This window comes from Arachis ipaensis, chromosome B05, assembly GCF_000816755.2.
Source record: "Arachis ipaensis cultivar K30076 chromosome B05, Araip1.1, whole genome shotgun sequence".
Taxonomy (NCBI): domain Eukaryota; kingdom Viridiplantae; phylum Streptophyta; class Magnoliopsida; order Fabales; family Fabaceae; genus Arachis; species Arachis ipaensis.
In genome coordinates, this window is record NC_029789.2 from 113,756,334 (window position 1) to 113,769,665 (window position 13,332).

The following is a 13,332-nucleotide window of genomic DNA, read 5'->3' on the forward strand; positions in this document are numbered from 1 at the left end:
ATTCAAAGAGAATAATTAAAATTACCATAATATATTCAAAGAGACTAAAACATTAATATTTTTAGCATTATATACCATCCCTCTTATCGATTTATATACATTTAATTGAAAAAAAATAGCTTCATCTATTTAGCCAGATGAATAAAAATTCCATAATTTCACTATTGCTAATGATTTATTCCAGCTGCGTAGAGAGAGTTATTTATAGAAAAATCATAGCAATTACAACTCAATGACATAGAGAGAGTTATTTATAGCCTAGTGCACCAAGTAAAAGTCACAGACTCTCACAACTGCTATAAGAAAACTAACTATTTAACACTTGAGTCTTGATTTTCTTGTTCGGGTTTTGCTATTTAACACTTGAGTCTTGATTTTATTGAAAGCCTAGCTCAAATTAATCAATTCAAGTAAATTAATCGTGCTTATTAATGAAAATAACAAAAAGCCATGTCCTCACATACAACCATTCTCATCATCATGCTCACCGAACACTCTTTTTCAACCCCCGCCCTGCCGCCCCCAAATAATAATTTAGTGAACAAAAGCAACAGAATTTCCAAATAATAATTTAGTGAACAAAAGCAACAGCAAAAGATTAGCAAATCCCACATTCCCATACTTTATTCCGCTCCCTAATCGCAACACCATAATCAGTTAATCATGTCTCATCTCATAATCCAAACTCTAATCACTATTCAAAGGACTGAAACAAACACAAAAGCAGAAACTCACACACCGCTTTCCTTTCTTCTTCTTAACTCCAACAAAAATGGCCAACAGCCAAACACGCCCTAACTAAACAAATGAAAATCAGAAAAAGACCACTAACCACAGATGACAACCCACAATCAGCCAAGGCAGTGAAGCAGAAGCAGCGAGGTAGAAGCAGTGAAGCAGAATTAAATATAATACTAAGTTCTCCCTCACCTTCATAATGATTTTCCAGTGAACAAAAAAGTTAGCAAATTAAATATAATACTAAGCCTAATGCTAATAATGTTTACTAATAGAGAGAGGGGATGAGGAAAACAAAAGATAACTATTAGGATAAAATTTATGGAAAGAAGACTAAATAAAACATCTAAACAATTCGGCTACCTGGTGTTTCTCAGAGCAGTACCGCACTTGTCTGCAACTACTGCAGAGTTTATCTCCTTTCCATGTTCCACACCTATTGCAAAAAGCAGAAAAAGATTCCCATCTTTTAATAAAATGTGCCTAATCAATAGAAGTACTAATACACCAATCTTAATGTGAAAACAGGTCATATATTAGTCATATACAAAGCAAAAATAATAGTAGAAATAATACACAGTATAGCAACAATAAAAATACAATGTAAGAGCAGCTTGTTCAGGGTATCAAATTAAGTATGACATTGAAATATAGCAAAAGCATAGTGCTACAAAATCAAAAAATGGATTGCATGTACTCATGAACTCTATAACTCATGCATAACTCTAGAATGCTACTCCTCATAAGGAAATAGTCACCAGTTATAATCCATCTCCATGTTTACAGTATCTTTAGGGTGGTGAAGTGTAATAATCCATCTCTATGTTTACAGGGAGTGTCATAAATCTTAATTTACATAAAAGTTGCATCACTCAATCACCTAGAATATTATCACTGAGAGAACCCATCATTTAAACTCAGAGAAGCAGTGACCAAAAAAGGCAGCATTATACCAAATCAAAATTCAAATCAAAACAGAAACCAAATCAATTAAACTCCAACAACAGTGACCATAGTTACAGCAAAATGGAGAATTCAAACTCAATGGAATCAAAAACAGAAATGAATTCAATGGAATTCAAAACAGAGATGGCTTACAATAAAAGAACGAGGCAGCAGCAACAGGAGAGGCAGCCCCCTTCTCTCAGGTCCGTGATTCCAGCGACCAGAGACACAGCGGTACGGTGTGTTCTCCAGTGACAATCGACGGCGGCAGCGGCTCCTCTTTTGGTGGTGACAAGCATGAACGGTGGCTCCTCTCCACGTCCTCGGCGACGGACCTTCGACGGCAACAGTGGAGATCAGACGTGACGGAGCTGGCAGCACAGGCGGCGTCTTTTTTCTCCCCTACGAGCTTCCTTCCTCACGCATCTCTTCTCCCTCGCGACAGCAATGACATCACAGTAGCGGCAGTGTGACGGGTTCGACGGAGGCACAGCCACGGTGATGCGACGGTGCGGCTTCGACGACGTTCGGCTCCTCGGCTTCAGATCTGACGGTGACGTGACCTCCTTCGGCGGCGTGAAGGCATGGCGGCGCAGAATAGAGCCTCCCTCCTTCCCTAGTTCTCGCGTTTTCTTCTCCCTCACGTCAGTCTCTCTCTCTCTCTCTCTCTCTCTCTCTCTCTCTCTCTCTCGGTCACTCCTCCACCTCCACTCTACGGCGACGGCGACGGCGACGACAGTGGAACCCTTGCTGGCGCCGTCCCTTCCATCTCTTCCCTCTCTTCTTCTCTGTTTCTTCGCCCTTCTGGTTTTCCCCCTTCGAGCTCCCTTTTCTCTTGTTTCTTTTCTTTTCTTTAAGTTTATGTATGGTTAATTTGGAAATTAGGTTATAGAGTTAGGGTGAAGAAAAAAAAATTAAAGATAATATGAAGATTTTAATAAAATTATAAAGTAAAATATTTATTCAATGGATATATAATATTTATTCTAAAATTATAGTTTATATTTATATGATTATCTGAAATTATTTTTATTGGTATTGTTTAATTTGTATAATTATTTAAATAATATTAAAAAATAGTTGTTTCATAAACAATTGTTGTAATGGTTGTAAAACTGTTCTTTAAAATAGTCAAAGAGAACGGTTTTATTTTGTTACTATAGCGTAATGAAAAAATGAACTTCAATAGCAACACTGTAAAAACCGTTGTTTAAGACCATCTAATAGAACGGTTTTAAAGTGTAGCATTTCGGCAACGGTTTTAATACGTTTCTTTTGTACAATTCTTTAAACAACAATAAAAAACCGTTGCTTAAATGCAAATCATGGTAGCGTTTATAAAACCGTTCTTTAAAATAGTCAAAAAGAACGGTTTTAATTTGTTGCTGTAAATTGATGAAAAATTGAATTCAACAGTAACACTTTAAAAAACCGTTGTCTAAACCTATCTAAGAGAACGGTTTTAAGGCATTGCAAAATTTGGCGTTGCTAAAGGCCATATTTGTTGTAGTGAGATGCTGGTAAACTAACAGTGCCTTTCCTTTCCTCCAGCCGTAGTATCTCGTTGAAGTCTCCCATGAAGCAAAATAGAACCTGACATAAACCCACCATATAGCTTAACTCCTCCCACATCACTAGTTTCTCACTCCACACATGTGCACCATACACCAAACAGAAAGCACAGTTAAAATTATTTTTTGTCAGCAAACCTTCAACGCAAAGCCAACCATTCCCTTTATAGCAATTCGACCGAACAAATAACAAATTATCCCACATTAACAATAAACTGCTAGAGGCTCCAAATGATTCCACATATTCCCAATCTACCATGTCACAACCCCACAAATGTGCAACATCAAACTTAGTCACTACCTCCTTCTTAGTTTCAATCAGCCCTAACATATTCAACCTATACTTTTTCTTCAACTCTTTCACCATACTCAACTTTCTATTCCCTCCTAGTCCTCTAATATTCCAACAACTATAAATCATTTAAAAGAATTTCTACATACCTTGTTATGTTGTTTGGGCCTGCTCCTCCTAGCTTTCTCCTTTTGTTTTGTCATCCTTCTTTTTGTTGCGATAGCTTTATTTTGACTTTGTAAAATTGCCATAATGTCTTCTTCATTATAAAAAAAAAAACCGCACCAGACTCCACTGCTATCTTCCATGTTTCCTTAGTCTCTGTTGACTGTCCTTCCTGCGTAAGCCTCTGAGCAAAGTATGGTTTTATGCCTTCAATTTCTGTTTCGGATCCAGCGTCCTCTGTAATCCGTTTGCTTATTTACGTTGTCATGACCCAAAACGTCATCTTCACCTCCTACCTCTACCAACTTGCTCTCCCTGCCCCGGCAAAGCATGTGTTGACTTCCATGTTTAACCCGGTCGCTTGCTTCACCAAAGAACCCCTCCACTTCCAGTTCGTCATCGAAGCCCTCCACCATATTCTGCGCCACCATGCTCTCTCCATCAACGCTGTACTGTACCGTAGCTTGGCTTCCATTCTTAGCTTCCCAGCTGGGCCGACACTCCACGCCTCTCCTCAGCGTAAAAGGACGCTCGTTGCACTCACCCTGCGCGTCTTGGTTGGCATCACCGACCCTGACGAACTGGTTTTCTGATGGTAAAGAATTCACAAATATATTGTCGTTGTAAGTATAGTTTCTAAACCAACAAAGAACCCTTTCGTACAAAAGTTTTAGTTGTCACTTAAGCAAACCCAATAAAATTTATAACTGAAGTATTTAAACCCCGGGTCGTCTCTCAAGGAATTGCAGGGAGATGTGTTTATTATTGGTTATGGAAAAAGTATCTTTTTGGATTTTTTTTGTATAAGATAAAAATCAACAACAGTAAATGGCAAGAAAGTAAAATAATAACTAGAAAAGCTCTTGGCAAGGTATGAAAAATGGAAATTTTATCCTAGTTATCCTTATCAATTATGATGAGAATTGTCCATTGCTCCCACTTAGTTAACCCTTACTAAATAAAGGAAAGTCAAGTGGACTAATCAATTTGATTCCTCAAATCCTAGTCAACTCCTAAGGAAAGACTAGCTTTAGAGGGATCCAAATCAACCAGCAAACTTCAAATATTAATCAACAAAGGAGTTTGATAACTCAAGTGTCACCAATTACTCAACCCAAGCCAAAAGGGGAAAAATCCAAATTATTTATATAATAAATAAAAGAAAGCAATCATAATTCTGAAATACCTCAAATTGCGTTAAATAAAGAAACCAAATCTAACATGGAGTTCATAAACCAAATTGGAAAAATAAACAAACTAAAGTAATAGAACAAATAAAAGTAGAAGAGAAAATAAATTAAAGGAACATTGAACCTGGAATTGAAGAAGTAAACCTAACCTTAAGAGAAATCCTAATCCTAAAACCTAAGAGAGAGGAGAGAGCCTCTCTCTCTAAAAACTACATATAAAACCTAAAATTATGAATTATGAATGTTGTGTTAATGAATGAATAGATTCCCCCACTTTATAGCCTCTAATCTGTGTTTTCTGAGTCGAGAACTGGGCCAGAAATAGTCCAGAAATCGCTGGGGACGAAATCTGCCACGCTGAATTTTTGTACATACAACGCGTGCGCATAAAGCACGCGTGCGCGTCGCCTAGATGTACGGCCACTATAGCAAATTATATGTCATTTCGAAGCCTCGGATGTTAGTTCCAACGCAACTAGAATCGCCTCATTTGGACCTCTGTAGCTCAAGTTATGACCGTTTGAGTGTGAAGAGGTCAGGGCTGACAGCTTTGCAGTTCCTTCAGCTTCTTGTATTCCTTCCACTTTTGCATACTTCCTTTTCATCGTCTGAGCCATTCCTGCCCTGTAATCTCTGAAATCACTTAACGCACATATCACGGCATCGAATGGTATAAAGGAGAATTAATTTTTGGTAATTTAAAGGCTTGGGAAGCAAGTTTCCAATTATACAACAAAATTAGGAAGGAAAATGTAAAACCATGCAATTTATATGAATAAGTGAGTAAAGAGTTGATAAAATTCACTCAAATTAGCACAAGATAAACCATAGAATAGTGGTTTATCAATCTCCCCACACTTAAACATTAGCATGTCCTCATGCTAAGCTCAAGAGAAGCTATAAGGGAGTGAAGAGGAATGGTAAGAATGTATGAAATGCAACCTATCTATATGAATGCAACTACATGCTATGATGATTCTGTCTACTTGGTTAAAAGTAAATAAGTTATCCAAGATAAACATAAATCAAATTCCACTAACTCAAATCATACAGTAAAGACCAGTAAACTTGTAAGAAGACAGCTCATGAAAGTAGGGAACATAGAATCAAGCATTGAACCCTCACTGATAGTATATGTGCACTTTAATCACTCAAGTGTATGGGGTTAATCACTCTACTCTTCTCTATTCTTGCTTTCTAAACTTTGTTCTTCACCTAACCAATCAACAAATATTTAATGTACCAATGCAAATATCATGAGGTCTTTTCAAGGTTGTAATGGGGCTAAGGTAAGGGTGATGGTATATATATATATATATATGTCTAAGTGAGCTATAAATTGAATCTTTAATTAACCTGAACTTTCACCTAACATACATATACTCTATATAATTCTAATTTATGCCTAGCTACCCAAAATTCCCACTTTTACATCACATACTCATGTATCAACTTTTCTTTTTAATTTATCACATATGTATTGTGTGGCTAAGTGAGCTATAAATTGAATCCTTGACTAACCTAAGCTCTCACCTATATACACACTCTATATACTTTTGAATTTATGCCTAGCTACCCAAGATTCCCACTTTTGTATTACATACTCATGCATCAACCTTTCTTTAATTTGTATCACATATGAATTCATCTTTTTATTAACTTAATTTAGCATTGGGGTAATTTTGTCCCCTTATTTATTTACTTATCTATTTATTTAATTGAATATTTTTGGATTTTTTTATTTTTTTAAAGTAACAATATAAAAGCAAAAATAACATATCAACGCACATGGATTTTTAATTTTTCTGGTCTCACATGAGTAGGTACCCAAATTCCCAATATTTTATCAATTGTAAAAACATAACACATTCCCTTATTAACCCATGTTCCCATAGTTTTCCCACACTTATTTAGCACACAATCTCTATCTTAAGCTAACCAAAGATTCAATTTGGGGTATTTAATTATTTTTCTACTTAAGGCTAGTGATGTGGTAAAATATAGAACAAATGGGGATTTAAAAGGCTCAAAGTGGCTGACAAGGGTGATTGAAAGGGTAGGCTTATTTGGGATAAGTGAGCTAAACAAGTAATGGCCTCAATCATATGCATGCATATAACACATTAAACATTGGACATATAGGATGGAACAAAATATAGATTACGATCATAGAGAAGTAGACACACAAGAATAAAATATTATGGTTAAATAGTGTAACCATGTAATTAAGCTCAAATCTCATAGGTTGTGTGTTCTTAGATTTTTAAACTATGTTCCAATTTACAATCTTCAAACAAATATAACAAAAAAAATTGATTTAAATTAGTGAAATTTTTCAAAAATAGGGTCCTAAAAAGAAAATTATTATATTTCAACCAAATAGAACATGCATGCAAATAACCTATTACTATGTAATTTATCCTATATGACGAAAGAAAAACTACAGATGTTGGTGTTAAGAGAGAAAAGTTACCTCCGAAAGTCAGGTACTGACCGACCTCCCCACACTTAAAGCTTGGCACCGTCCTCGGTGCCATCAGTCAGGAACAAAAAGGGAGGTTGGTAACAGCATCTCCACAGTCGGGGTCGTCATGGCTCCCGATGCTAGTAGGTAAGGTGGAGTCCAGAGTGTCTGGGTCTTCCTCAGGTGGGTGGTTGCCAACAATCAGCTCCTTGAGGTATGTGAATTGGCGCTCGTTACGGCGCTCTATTCAGTTTGTCTGCCGGTCTAGCCGGTCTAACCTCTGAAGTATCTGAGGGAGCAGCTGGTTTGTTGAAGGTGCTTGTGCTTTTTGTTCCTCTCCTCGCCGGTGGTTTGCTAGAAGCACTCTCTCTACCCTTCCTGGTGGCCATCCTGAAAAGGGAGAAGAGAAAGAGATATGAATTCAAAGGGATAGAGCAAGGAAGAGGACAGTACGAGTGATAATCATGCCAAGGTAAAGAAGAATGTCGTTAACACATGGTCGCGACTCCATGAAATTAGGACATCAATGGAAATATAGCATGACATATTAAGGCAATTAGATGCAAGATGTTTATTAGCATGCCGGCAAAGGCATGAGTAGCATAGATCGAGCATTAAAAGCCAAAATGTATTATTACTCGTAACAAACTAATAATAATGTTTGTGTTGACAATTATATTTACTTAATAAAATATTGGAAGGGTTTTGTGAAAAAACATGCATGAGAGTAAAAGGATAGAATAATTAAGAATTCACAATGCCATACTGGCTTTTTACAAACACTTGGTATGCATGTAAAATATGTTAGGGAAAGTAAGAACTCCAACATGCATGCAATCCAAAAATTAATATTAATTGTCAAATCACTCTTGATGATATCCACAAGCTCAAGTACAATAATATATGACTCAAATAAATCTCCAACACCAATATAAAATAATGCATGAAGAAAAAGAAAAGAATGAAAAAGAAACCATAAATAACTAAGCATGAAAGAGAAAAAATTTTTGAAGAAAGAAAAGTAATTAAATGTAATAAGAAGAATGAAGGAAGAAAGGAGAAGGGAATGAAAAATCGGGACGCGACGCGCGCGCAAGGCACGCGTGCACGTGAGAACTGTATTCGCCATGCGACGCATACGCGTCGTCCATGCGTACGTGTGGGTGGTCGTGGAAGCAAAATGACGCGCACGCGTCAGGGACGCGTACGCGTGGGTGATTTTGTGCCCCTAGCACAGTTCCATCGCAAGGGCAGCACAACTCTCTGTTGAGGTGCTCTTTACGCCGATTTTCATCCCCACGCGTACGTGTCGCCGACGCTCACGCGTGGGTTGAACTTTCTGCAGGGGACGCGTACGCGTGGGGTTAATTGTGCCTCACGCACCCCTCCCGGGCGTCTCTCGCGCAACTCTCTATCTAGTTGTATAGACACATATGACGCGTGCGCGTCGATCCCTTGTTTTTTTTTATTTTTTTATTCTTATTTTTTATTTTTTTATATATATATATATGTAGAATGCAGAATGCAAAAATACAGATGCTGATGCAGACATTATGAATGAACACTAAGAAAAATAGAATAAAATAAAAATAAGAATAAAACAAAACAAAATAAAACTAAGACTGAAAAAGAACGATCATACTATGGTGGGTTGTCTCCCACCTAGCACTTTTGGTTTAAGTCCTTAAGTTGGACATTTGGTGAGTTCCTTGTCATGGTGGCTTGTGCTTGAACTCATCCAGGAATTTTCACCAATGTTTGTACTTCCAGTAACCTCTGGGGTCCCAAATTAGATGCATAAAGTCTTCAAGCAAGTTGAAGCAAGTGACAAGGCCCCAAGAGTATTGATTGTTGGGATGAATTCCGGGGTCCCAAACCTTGCTTTTGCACCTGTCTTCTTGTTGACCATCTTTGTTCCAATCGGGTGATAAGCAATCCGAATTCTCACTAAGGTACCCAAACGACTTCCTAGACCCATTCAATTGAGCTCTACACCAATCCTTGCACTTCAACTTAGAGCGTGCAACCTTATGGAACCTTGCATGACAACTCTTACCATGAACTATCTTCCTCTTCCTCTTAACGCCACAAAGAGCTCTAAGTTGCCCATCCGTTTCAAGCAAAGCATATTCAAGTGGGCTAATTAAGCTTAGAGATGAGAGATTTACCCACTTGAATGAAGGGATGGATGGTGATGGCTTTGGGAGAGAGGTCTCCAACAACCTTGGCAAGGTGATCTCCAGCTCCATTCCCTTGGGCTCTTCTTTGACAACTTCCACCTCCTTGCAAGCTTCTTCAATATCAACCTCTTCCTCTTGGTAGCTTTCTTCCAATTCGATCTCTTCTTCATTGTTCACCAAGGGCATGGGAGGTTGTGCTTCTTCTTCTTTAATCTCCATGTCTAGTCCAATGGGAGAGGATTCAAATGTAAATAAGAATTCATTAATGATTGAATCCATCTCTTGATCATCCCCTTCAAAGTCTTCAACCATGATATACCTTGGAGGTTGTACACCCTCCTCAACAACAATGTCAAACTCCTTAAAGGGAGGTTCTATAACTTGAGATTCCCATGGAGGTTTCGCATCTCCTAAGTCTTCAACCACTTCCTCTTCTGCGATAATTTCGGCTTCCTCCAATTGTTCCAATACAAAGTCATGCTGCTCACTGTCCACCGGAGTTTCTAGTGTCTCCTTTATGCTACGTTCTTCATTAGATTTTCCACATGAAGCCATGGGGGTTCCTTGAGTGTCCGAACGTCGGGAAGCTAATTGATTTATCGCTTGCTCCAGTTGATGAAGAGTTGTATGAAGTCGATCCGTTGTTTCCTTGAGACGATTCGTTGATTCTTGTTGCGCTCGGCTATCATAAGTAGGATCATAGTGCTCTTGGATTGATGGATATGGAGATGGTGTATATTGAGGTGGTGGCTCTAAGTATGGCTCATAAGGTGGTTGGTATGGTGGATATGGGTTAGGGTCATATGGAGATGTTTGGTTGTAGGGGGCTTGTGAGTATAGTGGTTCAAAGGTATGTTGGGGAGGCGGTTCGTAAGCATATGGTGGGCCTTGTTGGTAACGACAAGGGGGTCTACCATATTCATCATCTTGGTACGCTCCCTGAAATGGCTCTTGACCTTAGTAATTTGGTGGAGGTTGGTTGTCACGGAAAGGTCCACCATAACTATTGTCTTGGTATGCATCACAGAATGGTTGTTGGTTATAGCGCATTGGAGGGGGTTGTTGCCAAGAGGGTTGATCAAATCCTTGTGGCTGCTCCCATCTTTGATTCTTCCAAACTTGATGCCTATTTTCATTATAGTTTCCATTCCTTACAACAATATTGGAACCAAACTTAAAGCTAGAGGGGTGAGAATTTAGTAGCTAAAGAAAATAAAAACAAAAACTAATAAAAAAATTAATGAAAATAAACTCCTAAAACTAGAAACACTAACAAAGAAACGAAAAAGCAAAAATAAAAACAAAAATAAAAACAAATAAACAAACAAAAAGCAAATATTTACAATAACCAACAATAAGGCACACATTTGCAATTCCCTGGCAACGGCGCCATTTTGACGAACTGGTTTTCTGCTGGTAAAGAATTTACAAATATATTCTCGTTGTAAGTATAGTTTCTAAACCAACAAAGAACCCTTTTGTACAAAAGTTTTGGTTGTCACTTAAGCAAACCCAATAAGATTTATAACTGAAGCATTTAAACCTCGGGTCGTCTCTCAACGAATTGCCTGGAGGTGTGTTTATTATTGGTTATGAAAAAAGTATCTTTTTGGGTTTTTTTGTATAAGATAAAAAGAAACAATAGTAAATGGCAAGAAAGTAAACTAATAACTAGAAAAGCTCTTAGTAAGGTATGAGAACTGGAAATCCTATCCTAGTTATCCTTATCAATTGTGATGAGAATTGTCCGTTGCTCCCACTTAGTTAACCCTTACTAAATAAAGGAAAGTCAAGTGGACTAATCAATTTGATTCCTCAAATCCTAGTCAACTCCTAAGGAAAGACTAGCTTTAGAGGGATCCAAATCAACTAGCAAACTTCAAATATTAATCAACAAAGGAGTTTGATAACTCAAGTGTCACCAATTACTCAACCCAAGCCAAAAGGGGAAAAATCCAAATTATTTATATAATAAATAAAAGAAAGCAATCATAATTCTGAAATACCTCAAATTGCATTAAATAAAGAAATCAAATCTAACATGGAGTTCATAAACCAAATTGGGAAAATAAACAAACTAAAGTAATAGAACAAATAAAAGAAGAAGAGAAAATAAATTAAAGGAACATTGAACCTGGAATTGAAGAAGTAAACCTAACCTTAACAGAAATCCTAATCCTAAAACCTAAGAGAGAGGAGAGAGCCTCTCTCTCTAAAAACTACATCTAAAACCTAAAATTATGAATTATAAATGTTGTGTTAATGAATGAATGGATTCTCCCACTTTATAGCCTCTAATCTGTATTTTCTGGGCCGAGAACTGGGCCAGAAACAGCCCAGAAATCGTTGGGGACGAAATCTGCCACGCCGAATTTTTGTGCATGCGATGCATGCGCGTGAATCACGCGTGCGCATTGCCTAGCTGTATGGCCACTATGGCAAAATATATATCATTTGAAAGCCCCGGATGTTAACTTTCCAATGCAACTAGAACTGCCTCATTTGGACCTCTGTAGCTCAAGTTATGACCGTTTGAGTGCGAAGAGGTCAGGGCTAACAGCTTTGCAGTTCCTTCAGCTTCTTGTATTCCTTCCACTTTTGCATGCTTCCTTTCCATCCTCTGAGCCATTCCTGCCCTGTAATCTCTGAAATCACTTAACACACATATCACGGCATCGAATGGTATAAAGGGGAATTAATTTTTGGTAATTTAAAGGCTTGGGAAGCAAGTTTCCAATTATAGAACAAAATTAGGAAGGAAAATGTAAAACTATACAATTTATATGAATAAGTGAGTAAAGAGTTGATAAAAACCACTCAAATTAGCACAAGATAAACCATAGAATAGTGGTTTATCAGAACCCTGAAGGAGAGATCACGCAACCTTTTCCACATTGCGTTGCATTGTTGAAGCGAGAGAGCTGTTGCCCCGACCCGGAAGCACTTTTACGTTCCTAACCCAGCCCATCTTTTAGTGCGTGTGATTGTTGTAGCTGCACCTCCAACCAGCAGTCCCTCTAGCCCACAAGCTTGCACCAGCCCACCAGTTAGATGGCCCATTAAATCACCAGCTTGGTTAAAAATTTTGTGGGCCTCGCTCCATTTTGAAATCAAACCCATCTCATTCCCACCTTAAACCTTCGTTTCTAATTTTTTGGCCCCACTTCCCTTATCAAAATACACCTCTGTAACAGTTCTCTCTGATTCACACTCTAGACAATCATTGAATCCTTCACAATCAGCCTCCTCATTAAATCCTTTAATTTTGAATAGAACTATTATCCCTTGCACATGAAATGGACTTAAATTATCTTGATTGCATTCATTCAAAAAAATGTCTGTTATTACCGTTCTACCTTTATCTTCATCTCTGTCATGCGCTCGTGTCATGATTAGCTCAGCCGTCGGATCCCAATCCGCCGCCATCGACAACATTCCGCCAGCATGTGAACTATAGTTTTCTCATGTTGACTTAGCGCTTGCTGAAACACCCTAATATTCAAATCCTTATGCTCGAGTCATAAGTCAATGATAATAAGGTGGTACGACTCTCAAGGTGGATTTTTAATACATAAATATAAGTATAATTGAAATGAGTATTAATCGAGAAGCCTGAAATGAGTGAAAATAAAATCATGAACGAAAAAACACTCTCGTATTGAAGCATAAGAAAATTCAACACATTCGGCTAATGGATGAAATAGCTACAACGTATAAGGAAGAAATAGAACAGACATAAATATAAGTATACTAGCCACTAGTCGCGACCCGCGAAGTTTAGGTCGAC

General features: G+C 37.8%; 1 protein-coding gene across 1 annotated transcript; it reads right to left on the reverse strand.

Annotated features, from left to right (window-relative positions):
• On the reverse strand, nucleotides 543–1,997 carry LOC107641997. The gene is made up of 3 exons (XM_021103538.1): nucleotides 1,837–1,997; nucleotides 1,102–1,174; nucleotides 543–930 (listed from the first exon to the last, which is right to left on the reverse strand). The coding sequence occupies exons 1-3, from the start codon at nucleotides 1,980–1,982 to the stop codon at nucleotides 814–816; spliced, it is 336 nt and encodes a 111-aa protein (XP_020959197.1). The 5' UTR covers nucleotides 1,983–1,997; the 3' UTR covers nucleotides 543–813.

Coding starts and splice junctions, on each gene's coding strand:
- LOC107641997 (XM_021103538.1), bottom strand. CDS start 1,982: ATGCTTGTCACCACCAAAAGAGGAGCCGCTGCCGCCGTCGATTGTCAC. Junction 1,175..1,836: donor TGCTGCCTCGTTCTTTTATT/GTAAGCCATCTC, acceptor TTTTTGCAATAG/GTGTGGAACATGGAAAGGAG. Junction 931..1,101: donor ACTGCTCTGAGAAACACCAG/GTAGCCGAATTG, acceptor ATCATTATGAAG/GTGAGGGAGAACTTAGTATT.